Source organism: Lineus longissimus, chromosome 15, assembly GCF_910592395.1.
Source record: "Lineus longissimus chromosome 15, tnLinLong1.2, whole genome shotgun sequence".
NCBI classification, from domain to species: domain Eukaryota; kingdom Metazoa; phylum Nemertea; class Pilidiophora; order Heteronemertea; family Lineidae; genus Lineus; species Lineus longissimus.
In genome coordinates this window covers 14,104,099-14,121,466 of record NC_088322.1, presented here as the reverse complement: position 1 = coordinate 14,121,466, position 17,368 = coordinate 14,104,099, and the positions used below count along the sequence as shown (strand labels likewise).

General features: G+C 41.3%; 1 protein-coding gene across 8 annotated transcripts in view; it reads right to left on the bottom strand.

The window, feature by feature from the left end:
- The window catches only part of LOC135499323 (triple functional domain protein-like), a 145,868-nt gene that overhangs the window by 108,502 nt on the left and 19,998 nt on the right, over window positions 1-17,368 (bottom strand). For 7 of the 8 annotated variants that reach the window (XM_064790068.1, XM_064790065.1, XM_064790064.1 and 4 more), the window contains exons 2-14: window positions 16,803-17,261; window positions 14,525-14,599; window positions 13,881-13,995; window positions 12,564-12,654; window positions 12,217-12,318; window positions 11,696-11,809; window positions 11,206-11,446; window positions 10,811-10,986; window positions 10,148-10,270; window positions 7,360-7,551; window positions 7,060-7,191; window positions 6,722-6,952; window positions 5,787-5,909 (exon numbers count right to left, since the gene is read on the bottom strand). In XM_064790068.1, coding sequence (XP_064646138.1) covers window positions 5,787-5,909; window positions 6,722-6,952; window positions 7,060-7,191; window positions 7,360-7,551; window positions 10,148-10,270; window positions 10,811-10,986; window positions 11,206-11,446; window positions 11,696-11,809; window positions 12,217-12,318; window positions 12,564-12,654; window positions 13,881-13,995; window positions 14,525-14,599; window positions 16,803-17,025 — 1,938 coding nt within the window. In that variant the 5' untranslated portion in view covers window positions 17,026-17,261. The remainder of the gene's footprint in view (window positions 1-5,786; window positions 5,910-6,721; window positions 6,953-7,059; window positions 7,192-7,359; window positions 7,552-10,147; window positions 10,271-10,810; window positions 10,987-11,205; window positions 11,447-11,695; window positions 11,810-12,216; window positions 12,319-12,563; window positions 12,655-13,880; window positions 13,996-14,524; window positions 14,600-16,802; window positions 17,262-17,368) is intronic. The other variant, XM_064790067.1, reaches the window with a different exon arrangement.

Here is a 17,368-nt window from a genome sequence, read left to right as displayed (position 1 = left end):
GAAAGTGCAACAGTCCCTGAAGGTCAGCATCTGCCATGACACATTGAAGAAGAAATCAACAGCCACATTACATGATGCACACCTAGAAACATTAGCCGCCCATAAATCCTTTATCGTGTCAGGTTTAACAAATTTTAACATTAAATGGAACACTTTCTCATCATATGGCAAGGGATGAGTCAGAAGCAAAAACGAGGAGATAGTATGGTGAAGATGTGAAGACATGTTTATCATCATTCACCCTTGTGGAGTCGATCCACTGGCTTACTGAAATGCTCTTCTGCTTAAGTACCAGTTTCCTGACATCAGGGATCAGGCCCATATTGGCCTCAATACCTTCCCACAGCGGTTAGAGGTACTGCAGAGAAAGAATCAACAGAAAATCATTCAGGGACTGAAGGTCAGTTGACACGCAAAGCACAACCATCAGCGCCATTCCACACAGGTTATACATGGCGGACTCCAAGTTGCGTTTTTTGAGTTTTCATGCTGTAAAATGCGTTTCTGGTGAAATAAAACCCAAATCAAGAAAAATTTCTGTGTGCGTGACGTAATTATCACAGGTAGTGATGATGTTCTAAGCATGATAATGAAATGCATCAGCCCGATTTATAGATTGGTTTTACTTACAAGTTTTCATCATTTGGCTTTTGCCATGAAAAATAGGCCCATTCATTCATTCATTGAATGTGTGGGACCTGATACTTTTTTGAGGTGCTGACAAAATTCGAACATTGACTCCTTTCTCGTGAAGGCATGCCATTTCATCTAGTCGGACGGACCACAGCACCACACAAGACACTGGGTGATATGAATAAAGACCAGCAAATGCTTTTATCTAAATCTCCATGTACATTTACACTAGGCCTTCCTGTACAAAACCGGAGTAAAAGCATTTGCTAGTCTTTATCACCCACTGCCTCAACCGTAACAGATGATGCATTTTGCCACGTTTTGTGGGTATTCATGGTATTATTATTATCGCCATTTCTGTCATCCAATTCCTGTATGATTATTCGCTCAGTGTTTCCGAAAATGCAGCGATTATTTTGTCTGATGTTTCTGTTACGCCGAGTGGCAGTAGTGCACAGTGGTCAGGGATGACGGCTTTCTTGGTTGGAGATGCTCCAGCAGAGTTAAAAGAAAGGAAAGGGAGGCAGAGTGAAGTATCGTATAGTTTATTTGATATATATTCTGAAAAGAAATTGCAATAGCAACCCAGTTGGCATGGAAACAATCACACTGGACATGATCTTTCTTTTAATGGCAGGCCTGAAGATCTTCTTCTGTCAAAAGGTGAATGCTTGTCGTCCAATCTTCCATCTTGAGGTTGATTGTAAATCTACCTGTGAAACAGTTTTTGAAATCTATTCAAACCTGGACTAGCGAAGACCACTACTACAACTAAGGAAGTCTGCCATTCAAATCTGGTATGACTATTAATGGACATGTAGTGTACATGTACAATCATTTATGTTATAACTCATATGTTCTTGGAATGATTTAAACATCCCTGCTTGTGGTCGTCACTAGTTTCGTCCATAATTTTGTTATATGGGCCCATGCAGTCTACCCTGGAGCTCATCAGCAGGTTGGCACACCACTAGAACTTGAGCCAACAAGAACAGAAGTTAATAAGAACAAAACTAATGAAACGAAAATGGTTAGTAGAAAAGTTAGACTGGAAACTAAATTGGCAAGGACGACATCCTTGTTATATGTTGTGGTTGTGACTAGGACATCTGTGTGTTCTGAAACACTGGGCCAAGAACACCCTTGCACCTTGATGATGCAGCGATCCTGTTGGGAGACATTGTGTTAGTGATGCATCCAAGACCATGATGAGAGATTGTGACTTGGTCTCTTCAAAAGTGGTGGTTGTGACAAGGACATCAGTGTCTTCTGAAACACTGGGCCAAACCACAAGGACACCATTGCACCTTGATGATGCAGCGATCCTGTTGGGAGGCATTGTGTTAGTTATGCATCCAACACCATGATGAGAGATTGTGACTTGGTCTCTTCAAATGTGCTGGTTGTGACAAATCCAATTTCTCCCTGGAAGATAAATCGGACAAGTACTGCCTGTCAACTGCTGCACCATCGAGTTCCTGGACGATATGTTTCGGTACAGCTTCTCGAGCATTTGGAACTTATTTTCTTGACAGACTCTGGGAAGATGGACATTCCGATCTTCCATAAAATGAACAAGAGGAGAGAGCAACATTGAATGATGATAACAAATCTAGTTTAATATTGTCATCTTTAGTTCACCTGAAGATCTTCTTCTGTCAAAAGGTGAATGCCAGGAAAAGACGATTTGTAAAAAAAGACGGATAAGTTTACACCAGAATCAGTATGGTGTTCAGATTTAGGTCCAAGTCATCTCATTATTGTCAATATCAATATCAATGCTGTGATCACCAAACTAATTGGTGGACTGAATAATACTGGACATAATCTATTTTTAGTAAATTTTAGGTAGTTAAACTGATCAGGGAGACTAAAGCTGCTCACTAAAGCTTCTTGGTCCTACTTTCAAGATCTTCATATGGAAAAAGCTTGTCGTTCAATCTTCCATCTCGAAGTTGATTATAAATCTACCTGTGAAACAGTTTTTGAAAATGTCATCTTTAATTCACCATTGTTTTTGGGTATACATGTACTTTGTATCTCCTCTCAATTGATAACACTTTATATTGCATCCAACATGAATTTTGTGGGTTCCTTGGAAAAGTGCAACAGTTCCGCACCTGATGCTCAGCCACTGCAGCCCTCCCTCAGAGGGAACACTCAAGGTCGCACATTATCGCACAGGCTGTTGATTGCATTCAATCTTGTATGAGTAACACGATCAGTGCCTCCATACCTAATCTCCCAAATGGGAGGTGACTAATCCTCACATCAAATTCCTGCACATGACATGCACGAAACTGTTATAGAAATTGGCCAAGGGTACGCTTGATGTCCTGGCATGAGTAATGCTCCATTTCGATTCTAGTTGGACAGATTGCCCAGTATGAAAACATGCATTGAGTGTGCATGTGATGTCAGTAAGCATAGGATGGACTATAGATCCATAAGGAGTTCTAGAGGGATTTCAAATTGTTGTGATTTTCTTGGCCAATGGTGAGTGATGATTTGGAATTCTTATCTTTTGTACGAATCAGTTTTTTTTCTCATACTACAAACCGCTCAAAAGACGTTTTATTCAATACTGGTCATAAAATGCAGATGCAAACATTACCTTCAAAACCAATTTGTTGCAAATTCAAAATGATTCAATATCTTAAAATTTGCATAAAGATATCATTTTCACCTCATTTATCCTAATAGAGACATCAAATAATTTGTGCAAATCTCGTTAATCGGACGTCAAACAGAAGCGGCCTGCTCTGAGTCAACTACTTGTTATACTGGATGCATCACGGCAGGATTATGAGCATGGAATATCCATTAGAGAAAAAAAAACACCCCAAGGTCTCATCAAAGTCATCATTTAACACTAACCAAGGGTAATGTCTTGTTTTTTAGGAAATATTTTGCACATTAATATCTCATAGCACAACGGCAATGAGGGCAAAATTAACCCTTTCTCCTCTTCATCTTCTCATCTTGTGACACACAACGTCAGACTTGACATGGCTCTAATCAGGACACCTCCCTATGAGGACAGCACTTGTCAGTCCCAAGGTGTCCTTGATAGAGAGGTCCTACAGTAAAGTGTTCCTCTTAATAGTACAATGACCCCAGTAACATGCCCAGTCATCACGCAATACAAACACATGCAATTGTCCAATAAAAACATGAAATGGATTGAGTTGACAATTTAATTAAGAGACCCATAAATAATGCTATGTCATCATTATCTTTGAGGGAAAAACCGCGGCCGGCACTCTGACAGGTACCGGTGAGTCATGGAGATTATTGGGGTCGAAAAACATGACGCGCGTGTCGGCAATAATGGATAGTTTGACAAAAACGAGAAAAATGGAAAGAAATGGAGAGTGATAGATAAGGCAGAAAGTCGAGTCTGGGTTTGACACAGAAATCTTGGACGAAACCCTAACAAAACATAAATCTTACAGTCTGAAAATCGGTGCTTTGTGTACAAATCAATCAATATAAATCAAATATTCATCAAAACGCAATGTCAAAAAAATTTACGAACCAGCTTTCAGAATTGGACAACTAAGAGGGAAATGTTGAAACAACGACTTGGCTTGAGCCAGTACTTTGAAGTGGATGCCACTAGATTTCAACCACGACAAAGAAGACAATTACCCACAAAGAAGATCAATGGCAATCTGAACACACTTAATAACAAGACATGAGTCCTTACTATCAATAAACTAACATGTCAATCATCATTTTTGAGGACTTAACAGGTTTCATTGTTGACACATCAATCAGAACTCAGTTCAATTAGTCCTTTGTCCCAGTGACAACAGAGCTATGAGGGATCAATACCTGTCATACAAGCATGAATGGTTTTGATGTATTGTGTGACTATGACCTACCGGGCTTCTGCCTACATGTATAGTCTTCACACCCAGTTTACATCCAGTTTTATTCAATCAAAATCATAACTCGAGTTAAAAATATTGCATGCACTCGGCCATTCAAACTGCTGTAACAGTTGTTAATAGCAAATCACAACATCTTAAGATAAACAATAACATTAGTCAGAGCAACAAACCACTGTTTTTATAGAAATGATATGCTACTTCATATCTTTCTATCAGAGAATTAAAGAGCATTTTTAGACGTCAGCACTGTGAGACAAGACCACTAATGAATATTCATAGGTTGGAGGGTCGAGGCCTATCAATTAGACGAGTGCATGTTTTTTACTCTCAAGTACATATTTGGAGAGGTATTGAAAAAATATTTGCTGTGGCAAGTCTACAGATATAAAGAAATTGTTTGGTAAAAAAAATAATTTTGAATTTCGACAACCTGGTGGTTCAAATTTAGAGTGAAAATGGCCGATATGGGTAAAAATGTCCACTTGTGTCAAACTTGTCAATTTAAAAAAAAATTTCCGTGGTCAATCACCAATTTAAATCGCACCAGTTACTCGCAAGACTAACCCGTATATCATATCCGAATTTCAGTTTCACTACTTGACGCATTCTTTGATGCGTCGCGGTCAAACATTGACAATTTAACTGCTAAAAGGCTTAAAAAATCAATTGTGGTCTTGTCTCCTGTAAGAGCTACACTGACAGATGCTCGATTAGCACTGCCATCTATCCTTACATGAGGGAATTTCTACACTACTGCAAGAAATATTTGACTTTACCCAAATGGGAGAACTTGAGGAAACTCCTGAAATCTCTCTGATCTGGTCGACGTAATGAATTACTCCTTTCAAAATCTTGGGAAAATACACAGCCAATCTAGTAAACTGGCCCCCTCGCCACCATGAGGCTCTGAGAGACCTGAAGTATTTACAGTTTTTTACAGTATGGGAACTGTCCCTCTCCTGACCGAGACCATAAGCTGACCTGTACAGCGAGCCATCTGATTCTGGACGTGGTATAGAGCTACAGCCCAATCTCAGAAAGGTGTCGCTGCTGGGGTAATAAAAATTCAACTGGATGTGTGCTGTCCCATTGAATGATGATGAGTGATGTCATGAGAACCTGATCCTTTGGGGGAAGCGATGCCAGTTGACAAATGGCCTGAAATCATGGAGCCTGACAGCATACTGTATCGCCTTGTTCAACCACCAGGAACTGAGGAAAACTCCAATTTGAGCAGAACATTAAAACTCTCCTTACCTGAGCGACACTTTCGAACTGTTCATGACTTTTCTGCAGAGCCTTGGCCCGAGATAGTTTCTTCCCGACGGAGGTATTCTTGGACAAGAAGACATCACCGTGGTTGTTCAGCCAATCCAACACCTGAAACAAGACAACCCGGATAGGTTTCAGTTATAGCTTTTGTATTTGAAAACAGGAATACTTTGAAGATCTGATTCAGATTGAGCTTTTCCCCACTTAGGTCACCGCTGCAGTTATTGGGCTGGATCAGGAAGCCATCTGGAATGATGTGGGATATCTGATTGGGGGATGCATTCCTGGGAATGAAGATGCGCGGTCGACTGGTTTGGATCATGACAATGATCCCACTGGTCACACTGAACCAGTGGGAGCAGACATTAGGTCGTGCTCTATGCCTCAAAGGAAAGGTCAATGCGATGACGGTGTGACGTGGAGCAAACTCCTTCTGTAAGAACGGACTCCATGGAAAGAGGCAATAATGGATTCGGCAGCATGCAAGGTTTACATCTCAAAGGAACAAGGTATATAGTCTTCATAAACAATCTTGGGAGCTTCCCCTTACAAGGTATTCTCATCCTTACTTCCTCACGAGCGGCCACCTGGACTTCGCGATCCATGAAGATACCTTCCTGGCAGAGATATGACAACAATTAACTGGACAAGAGGCAAAATAAAAAAAATTCCACCTAGACCTGGTCCGAACGATTGGAGTTTAGCCACACTTGTCAAGAACAGTATTTGTATGAATCAGTTCACTTTGAGACAGACTTTCTCTTCAGAGGTACTCACTGACAACAAATCCGCCCATGTTTTTTCACAGCCCTATAGAGAGCCAGTGATGCTGTACTTGACTTTCACCTCTCAACTCAAATATGACAGCAATTTGATCACTAGCAACATGGCAACCTATGAGCGGAGATCCTGCCACCTACCTGTTTCACATCCTGTTGGAAGAGACAAAGCCCGAGGCGCTGGTGGAGCTTGACTTTCTTGGTGTGCGACTGTTGTTCAAGCTGTCGATGATGGGCCAGCACCTCGTGGATGACGTCAAGTATATGGGCGGCGCCCTCAGAGTAATCAGCTTTGGCAGTGAGTGAGTTGTTGCTGTTCTGAGTGACGGGCGTCTGTAGATACTCCAAGAGAACTTTACCATCTTGGCAGACCTAGAATGAAGACAGTTTGATTAGCATTGAGTTGTTGCTGTTATCACTTCCTCGAGTTTAGAAATCTCACTCAGACATTGAGGGAGGGGAGGGAAGGGCATACTAACCTCAGTGTATGCTTGATTGATGCTCTCCGTGATTGTCTGGTGGGTCGATATCACTTCCTCGAGTTTAGGAATCTCACTTGGTACTTCGAGGCCTTCGAGTTGACCACCCCAGGAAGAAAACTGGTTCAAATACTGGAAAGAAACATATGACAATGCATTGACGTTCTTTTTCAATCAATTTTAGTTTAATTGGCTGAAATCTGTGCTTTCGTTTGCCAATTTTGAAAGTCTGATTTACAGAAATTCGCCTCGGTTTTCAGATCAAAAGTTACAGGCTGAAAGAGTCATCTGTATTCCTACCTCTTCTGCACGTTTGTGGAATGTCACGGACATCATGAGTACGCTGCTCCGATCCTCCAAGGCTGCGGCAAAACTCTTCCACTCTCGATCGAGGTTGAGCGCGGAGGCTAGGATGGCCTGAGAGGCAAAGTGGCCGACCTCGTTTAGTTTCTGAGCCACGTCGAGGATTCGGTTGATATTCACACAAACATTCTGGAATAGATCAGACAGATAAGAATTAAAGAAACAGAGTGGAACTGACAAAATATTATCTACATTATTCCAATGATAACCTCAAATCCCCAGGCTTATTATCTCAAAATGATGTCTAACCACCAAGACCTCAACTTTCAATGTGCCTTCTTCATCTTACTTGATTCCCAAAGGGAGAGATCTTTCCCACAAACTGCATGCCATAAAACTGCATTCTTCTGTTCAAACTCCAATATATCTGACACAATGAAACTGATTTTAAAGCTTTCGGACAGCATGCAGACAAGGCAGCTCATGATTTCCTGGGAAATCAACATGCGTGCCAACTTTTCATGCAAATAAAGCATGTCGCAAGGCCAGTGTAACATTTTACAACCACACTTATATACACGTAATTTTATCAATAGATCTGTAAATTTAACCGAAACATGTTCAAAGTTTCTCGCCCTGGATGAAGGCATGACGCAAGCATCAGCAAGAAAAACAAAAGAATTGCTTATTCTTGATATTAGTCAAGTAGAATTTATAAAATAAATGAAGGCGAGAAATGAACACAAGATAGATAAAATATCGAAATGACAAATAACCAGTTCCCCACGATGGATTAAATGCCGTCACACGAATAACATAAGTGCCTACATGTAACTCATTTTTTGTACTTTTGAGAAAATCAAAGAAAACCTATTCAAATTTTCAAAAATGTCAGAGAGAAAAATGCCTATGTCAAATGCTTGAGTAAGGTGAATATACTTAAATCTGCGATGTGATTGGTTGTTTGACTCGGGCATATCGTCCAGATTGTGCGGCTTACTATGGGGAGCCATTTCTGTAGAAAATTTCAATTTGGCCTAAAAATGAGTTAGGCACTTATGTTATTCGTGTGACAATGCTTAGTATTTGTTTCATGCAGATGTACGAGGTTAGTGGGTTGATACGAATGATGATAGACATACAAATGATGATGACAGTCAATATAGGTAGTTGTAGATATGATAGATAGGGCATTGAGACCAACATTCAAAGAAAGTAAGACCACCGGCCTGTATCAAGCATCTGTATATCTTAATCAGCTCCATCAGACCACAGCAAATCATTTCTGAGAACTTTTCTATGACTATAGAATTTGTAATGAGGAACTGGCGCGATTTATCCGCCGCGTGGCGCTGCAATCGATCAACCCAAAACTCTCCATTTCCAATGCATTATCATGTTATTTCTGAGCCCGAAAACGATCGCTTATTTTCGACCGATTTCGGCGACGTTTGCATCTTCCTGTTTTAAATCTATTGAGCTATCAGTTTCTTAAGATAATTTTGCAGAAAATATGCGCGATGCCAGTTATTGGGCACGTTTTCTGTTGTTGAAATCCTGTGCAAAAATGTACGCAATGGTTTCCCGTGATTGACCTCATGCGACGTCAACAGACCAGAAAATGACGTCATGGCGTCAGAAGGTACGATCGATTGTGGCGCCGCCACTGGCATTTATCTTAACGCCGGTTCCTCATTCTGTTCAACACGGTTTCCCTTCTCTGTATTCAGTTCTTCACCAGAGCAAACTGAAGTCCGCATGATGAGCATTTAAGCCTACTTTCACATTTTCACTTCAACTCTGGCTGTTCGGGCACAGATCAGTTGGGTACAGTCGGCCAGCTGAACATAGGCCAATAGGCTTACATTCAGAAACTTGCATATTGGAATTCCATAGAAATGATTCAATGCATCAAATACTCTGATATTGCACTGGAAATGGAGGGGAAATGCTCATGCGAAATTCACTCTGAACCAAGCTTGCCAATAACACACAAAGGATGGGATTAAAGGATCTAAAATGTCATCTAGGGCAGAATTGTCCAATTTGGTTATCAACTGATACAAGATATACAGATGCCTGGTGTTGAGAGAACTCTACCATCCTTACATGCTAGAAGGGAAATAAAATAAAACAGTTCAGCACACCAAATAAGGGATTAAGCAGGAACACATTGAAGAGACTGAACATTATTCACTGAAACAAGTGTTATTCAAGAATGAAATCAGAAATATGTCATATAGTGAAAATTTTCATTTGTGGCAAATTTTGTGTCCCCCTCTTGAACTGGCAATGGCTCTTGCCATCTTAGAGGGTTAATCAGAGAACCTGCCATCTGTGAACAGCATGTGATGTGATGTGATGTGCTTGCAGTAAACTGCAGCTGGTCAATTAGATAGTATAGTGGTGGCTCAGAGGCAGTTCATGATACTCTAGTGCTACACCAGTAGACCCCAAGGACAGAATTGCCAGTGCGCAGAAAGTTGACGTCTCATACCGGGCACAAATCACCACAGTTTCTAATTAAGGGTTCTCTCCTAGACTGTCACCTTCTCACAGCTTCAGGATAAGTTGCATGCACAATAAGGTTTAGGAAAAGGGACGATAAGGAATTAAGTAAGTCTGAAAAAGAGGTTTACCAAGGTCTGGAGACACAGGATATCTACCATGCAATTAGAGTCCAAAGCTAAAAAATTCAGATTGAAAAAAGTATTCGACTTCTATTTCACAACATTTACACTCCAACCTATCATCAAGCTAAATTTCTTGCTCCATTTCTACGCACCATTGCATTTTCCGTAAATTGATGATGGTCGTCCTGTAATTCTAACGCCATCTGCTGTGAGAACCCGACATCAGTATAGTTGACTAGAAAGAGTTCCTTATTGTGGTTAAGCCATTCGAACATCTGGAAGAAAGAAGAGTTCAAGTTTTACTTCAAAACTCCCCATATTCATCCGCACCCCTTCCCCATCCCCCAACTAATCCTGTCAGAAGATGCTTTGACACGGCTGTTTCTTGTGGCAAGAACAGAAACACGTCACTCATTTGCACTCAGTGCCAGAAGGTGTCACACAATGTAGGTTTCCACTGAGACTTGACCAATTTCACCTCCGCTATTTCAAATTTGCACATCAGCACTTTTAGCGTCAATCTTCAGAGCCCCGAGGAAACAGGTATCAGCCAGACCTAACCACAAAATACATACGTAGTTTATAGTTGAACTCTATATTAATAGATGGCATGCAGTGTGCAGGTCAGCAGTCAGCTTTCGATCTTGAGTTAGTCGGCGATGTAGAGTTCAAACACAAAGTTGAAAAGCCACAACATCTGTCAACATTTTCTTGTTATCTTTGCACAATACGCCTAAAAACCTGAGGGTTCTGAGGTTTTAGCTCTGTAGCAGCGCCCCAAATATTTCTGTCATTTATAAACAATGAACCAATACCTTCTCGACATCCTGCTCAAATAAGCGCAACTGAAAGCATTGCTCGAGTTTCGTCTTCCTATTCTGCCACAGTTGTGTGAGACCTTGGCGGGACGCGTGTAGGTTGTCGATGATCGACGTTATATGGGGAATGGCACTTTGGAAGTCGAGATTGACACCGATCCAGCTCGCTGCACCTGAAACAAATCGGATAGATAATCAAACTGATATCTTAAGCGTTTCATCATCTTCTTCTTCTTCTTAGTCATAGTAGTCATATCAGAGACACCTTTTGTCACACTTTCAAAGCACAATCTGTCTCAGGTCATGGGCAATGTTGACACCAAAGGCATCATTAACACATCAGGTACAACTGAAGTTAGCTTCATCAACTTGCAAGCACTAATATCACCTACCGGGAGGCCTGCCATCAAATAAACCGCTGGCTCCTCCTATCCGATGCATTATTCTTCGGCCCTCTTCCTCCATATATTCAACGGGGGCTTTAAACACTTTGGCCTTTAAGTGATTATGATCTTCGATCATTATTTTAGCACCATGGAGGTTATCGGGGATTTCCGGGTTCGACATCACCTCTTGTAAATGATCAAACTTCCCCAACATGTCTGTAGCCTTCCAACTGAAGTCTTCCAATTGCTGGAAAAGGAAAATATTGAGAATCGTTGTCAAATATCCGAGAGTTGACCAGGCAAATGTCGAAGACAGAACTTCTTGTATGAAATGAATCAATGCGATTTAGACGTTCACAAGTGGTACAGGGAAACATGCATTGGCAAACAGACGAAGACAGTGTTCACGTCATTCAGTAGATTTGACAAAAGTTGAACAACTGTAACTCTAAGACTTCTAAGGTACTTGATAATAGCAAATTAGCCGAAATCTTACCAATCTGAGGTCAATCCATTCTTCATTGTCATATTCTAACGTTCCATTAAAATCTGGCGTTAAATTGGACGGGTCGACAACGCGGTGGAGTTGGTCAATGTTTACCATACTGGTCTGGAAACAAGCAAACACACAGTTTGAGAAAGAACAGGCCTCTTCCTGTTTTTAATGTAGTCTGGGGCTATAATTATAATGATAGGATTCATCACAGAACAAATGGTACCATCAGAAAGTGCTCATTGAGAGCTTCACAATGAATGGTCATGTCAATAGGTATACAAATGGTACCAACTTGATTAGAATATCATAGATGGCAGCACTAAATTCAACGCACAACTTGATTGGATACACTGCATATCAGCTGGTTGTGGCTCAAAGCAGGGGCCTCGCGGTTGGAATTCTGGGCAATATACCCAAAAAATAAAACTTGCTGTCTTCAGTCAAGATATCAAAACCTGTCTCAAGAAAATCTCAACATAAAATACCCTCTTTCCCGCCGTTACCACTTTGACAACCCTCACCTCAAATTTATACTTGGAACTTCCAACGCTGGTTTTCTGTTTTTCCCAGAACTTCTCTGGTTTTATAATGTAGGCATGGTGTATATGTTGGGGGAAGCACTCCTGAAATTGAAACAAGGAAAGAGTGACGACGAGGTCCATTAGTTATTATGGTATCTGATTTTGAAAATCGGAACATCATGAGTTTGATACCCCAAAAGGTTGCCAAATGAAACTGAGGCACAGTCCTTCATACATTCAAAACGAAGTCTTAAAACAGTGAATAACATTTTGACTCTGGTATCGGGAATGGAACTGAAAAGGTCCGGCACTCAGTTACTGATTCTGAAGGTTGTCAACATACACACCTGTAACACTTTTAGCACTGGTTTGACGCTGTGCCACGTTAGACCTCGCATATCAATCACAACTGTAAAACCTTCCTTTCGCACGCCTTCACTGAAAAGGGAAAGGCGAGAAGTTGTAGGGTAGGCCAGGGGAACCTATGTAGCCTATGTGCTGATCAGCCATGGTAGGCCAGGGGAACCTATGTAGCCTATGTGCTGATCAGCCATGGTAGGCCATGGGAACCTATGTAGCCTATGTGCTGATCAGCCATGGTAGGCCAGGGGAACCTATGTAGCCTATGTGCTGATCAGCCATGGTAGGCCAGGGGAACCTTTGTAGCCTATGTGCTGATCAGCCATGGTAGGCCAGGGCATCTTAACATTTTGACAATAAAAGCTCTCTTGGACAAGTCACTGAAGGATCACCCTCATCTTCTCAGACCACTATCGACTACAGGCATGGCCAGATGCCACTGGTCCTACTTCATCATGCAACGGGAAATGGCAAAGGCAAAAGCTCTGTGCTAAGAGTCTGATAGTGATAACATACAGTCTTCTCAGAAATTGACATTGGAGCGGTTGGTCAAAACTTTTCAACGTTTTTTACGGCAGCAACACCTACATGTAACCCACCACGGCAATAAGTCTCTCACAGCGATGCTAGTAACAAGTATGACATCATCTCCCCGCCCTTGCTAACCCAAGAAACCACACCACATGCTAACGATGAATAATCCCCACGAACCCAACACCATGAAATCTTTTTATTCTCGAAAGAATTGTCTGACACTCTGCATGATTTATGAACCAATTGTTCAGAGCATCTGCCCCCTGGGACGAGGGGGATTGGTGCCAAATGGACTGAGTAGGTGTATTTCGATACAGATTGGCTGGCTTCACTTGTGCTTCATTCATGTCAGCAGAAATTCATGAGCCGTCTTTATTCTTTTCGACGGCAGAGATGATATTTCATAATAGGCAGGGTGGCGACCAAGGAGGATACCGCGGTGGCGACTGCATATGAGAAAAGATTTGGCCAGCAGATGATAAAATGTGGGACTGAGATTAAACGGAAACATGTCCCGATCTCCTGTCTTTGAAAAGAAACACCCAGATTCAATCCAATCCTCAGTTCCTCCCGAATCCTGTTTCTATCCCAAATCTGAACAGCAATATTTGGCTCATCTTGGCATTCCGAAAATCCCCATTCCTCCCTCTCATCTGGACATTCAATACAACACTGCTCAGTGTTCTAGGGCTCATATCCCATTCTTTCAATCTAACAGACCGACTGGCTTCTAGATGTAGCTAGTTGTGTCCAGCGCCCCCTATACTTACTCCGGCACACTGGCCAGGTACAGCATCAACGTCTTCAGGTCATCGTATGGCACTTTGTCTGGCTGGGCTTGACTAGGAACCGTTAGCACAGGCCCACCCCTCCGGTCACGACCACCTGAAAGTCATCACAATGAAACAAAATAGTGAAAGCCAAATCCTTGAAGACCAAAAAAGATTAACTAAAATTACAGTAGAACCTCTCTATTATGGACACCCTTGGGACTGACAAGTGCTGTCCTTAAAAGAGAGGTGTCCTGATTAGAGAGGTCAAATTGAATGGAAACAACCAATTTGGGACCAAAACTAGTGTCCTTAATAGAAAGGGTTTCCTTAATAGAGAGGTGTCCGCTAAGAGAGGTTCTACTGTATTCCAAATTCCATTTTAAAAATCAACATCAATAACAAGTGATATGAATGACACTCGTATGGTCCAATTTGTTTTGGTCAACGGAAAGTTCTTAACACCAACATTTAGTGAATTTTGAGTTTTAGAAACCAAAATTCTAATAAAACTGCCTTCATGCATCACTCGATGAAACTCATCTCTTCAAATCATCGCTTGACTTTTTAGTGGGTCGCATTGACCTTTAAAGTAATGAACATATCTTGACTTTTGATGTGCAGACTTGCCCCTTTGCACTTACCGGAAAGGAAGGCTATTCTTTCCCTGAGCAAAGGGACCACCTCTGCTGCACGGACTGTTTCTGAGCGCCGTGTACCTGAAATGACAAAAAGTTGACAAGATTAATGAATTGAATAAGTAAGGTTAGATCCTTCCAACCATCCTGGATCCCCTGAGCCATACTACTTATGTAATGATTCCACACTGTTTCATCAATTCAGAGACAGCGCCAAGGGCTCCACACAGTTAATCAATACAGGAATATAGTGGCTTTTTGTGGTGTAAACATACATGTGATGTACAGCTGAGTGATATATACATGAGTGCGGCACATGAGGTAATGAAATCTAATGTACACAGACATGTACATGTAGATGTATTACTGGTATGTCCAGACTCAGCAGAGTGGTATTACTATAAAAGAATGGCAAATGTTTAAAATAACGGTAAACTAATTTATGAAATAACGGTAAATAATTCTGGCTGTGTGAGGAGTTCAAATCTTGGCTCAGTTTTAGAGTAATTCACATTCCATAGTCTTTATTTATTCATGGTGGCAGAGATAGTGAAATACTCGATGAGAATCGATCCGTCAGCAACTCGGAAGCATCAGACTGGGAAAGAAGATAATGTGGTTCAAATCCCAGTCAAGGCAGTGCTATTTTGCTCAAGTTGTTAGCTTTAGGCATGTTTGGTAGCGTCTCATTTCTTTATTGCTTGACCTAGAAACTTCCAATGTGTTGTTGGCTGACTTGGTAACCTTGAAACACCAAATCAGTCCATGTGAAGGTCATCACCAAAGATGGTGAGTCAAGGTCAAATCATGACCTTCACATGGAGTGATTTGGTGTTTCAAGGTCACCAAGTTAGCCAACATAACCTTTGGAAGTTTCTAGGTCAATCAATAAAGAAATGAGATGCTTATAACTTACGGCTTAAATAGAATAGTGCTGCCTTGACTGGGATTTGAACCACATTATCTACTTTTCCAGTCTGATGCTTCACATGTTGATAGTGGATCCAATCCCATCGAGGATTTCGCTATCTTTGAAATACATGTTAAGAGGCGATACATGCAAAATGCCAAGCGGAAGAGTTTTCACTTAAGTCTACCTGACTGGAAAAAGCCTCAAAGATAATGAAAGGTACATGAGATTGCTCATCATGACATCATCGAAGAAAAAGTTTGTATTCTGTACAGCCAAAGTCCATAGCCTCAATAGGAAAATGAGGACTGTATTCGATATGGCCAACTCATAGGAAAGAAGTACAAATGTAAGCCCAAGCTGGCCTTCGTCAACCCATGGTGGGCATCTTGACAATCCTGCCACCAGTCAGTTCAATTGATAGTGTAATAAACTTTTGCACCAGACTGTACCAAGCTTGCTCTTTATCAGCACGTTTATCCTCGACCAGGAATTCTGCAGCGACGCATGAATGGAAATATTTTTGGTCATGTTTTACAAGACTGAGAATGAGAATAACGAGTGATTTATCAATGATTTATCAATGATAAGAAGATGCGTTCAACCCTCTAGCCATGAAATTACTATAGCTAGCCGCAGACAAGACAGCCCAAGTTACCTTTGAAGCCCGTTCTCGACTTTAGTCGATAATGACAATCCTCTCCATTTGCCCGATACCGACTATAGTCGCCAAAACCTACTTGGCATCCCTTCACATAAAACTCTTATCACAGCTTTGTGAGACTGGGTTGGCATTCAACAAATGCTAACAAGAGCAACCGCAGATGAAGAAGAAGAAGCAAGACTCGTGACAATTTTTGCTGCAGTCATGTTAGCATGCCATAATTTATCTGCCGATGTCTCAGTTTGACTTCAATGACGATCCTATCTGGTCGTTAAGCTTCCATCAATGCTGCACCTACATAAAGTTTGAGTCACACTTCACGAGTCAGCGGAGATTGCTATCTTTTTTATGGCTAAACAGACTCAAATTGGCAGTTGTTATAAAAATTTGGTACAAAGTCAAATATATCATTGGACTCAACTTAGCCAGAGTAGGAGGTCCCTACAACATGATCAATGTTGAAAACACAACATGTCTCTCTTATGTTCGCAAACCTTACTACAGGCCACAGGCCTATCACTCAGCTGAGAGCCCAAAATGATCTGCCTTGGTTGCTATGTCAGTGGAAGCTCAATTCATGAATACCACAGTTTTATGACCTTAGATTTTCCCTCTTAAAATGAAGGTCAAACACAGAAAGGTGTAGCACCACCAGTATACATGTACATAGAAGTTTTCTTTATCAGAACTGTTGAACTTGGGATATTTACCTGACCAGTAATACGCCTCCACCTGCAAGTCACGCGACCCGGATGATGCCTGACGTCTATAGCTATGAGAAGGGCTAAAATGAGACGGGCTAAAGTAGCCACCCCCTCCGGATGCCCCATAGCGCCCTAGCCTAGGTGAAGGCTGGGCATCATATGGAGATTCATAGCTACTGTACTCCCAAATCCTGTCTATGTTGAGTTCGACGTTTCTCCAAAGAGCCATTATCCCTGAGGTTTACTGAATTCTCCTGGAAACCGTTTATTTCAAACGTTGTCGTTTCGATTCAATCTTACATAAATAATCCAAGGAGGAGTATTCCATTATCTTCAGTCAAACATATAAAGCCACAATTTGTCAATTTTAATCCTATTTATTCCATTTCTGATCCAAAATACCAGACATTTATTCGAAGGAAGCTGCACTTTCAAATCCTGTTGTGTTCCTCAGAATTTTCCTGACTGTGAAGAGACAATAAGTATTGAAGAAAACTTTTCCGACAAAAAATTACTCTTTTAAGAGTTGTCGGGGGAAAAAATATTCATACGAATTTTCAGACACAAAACCT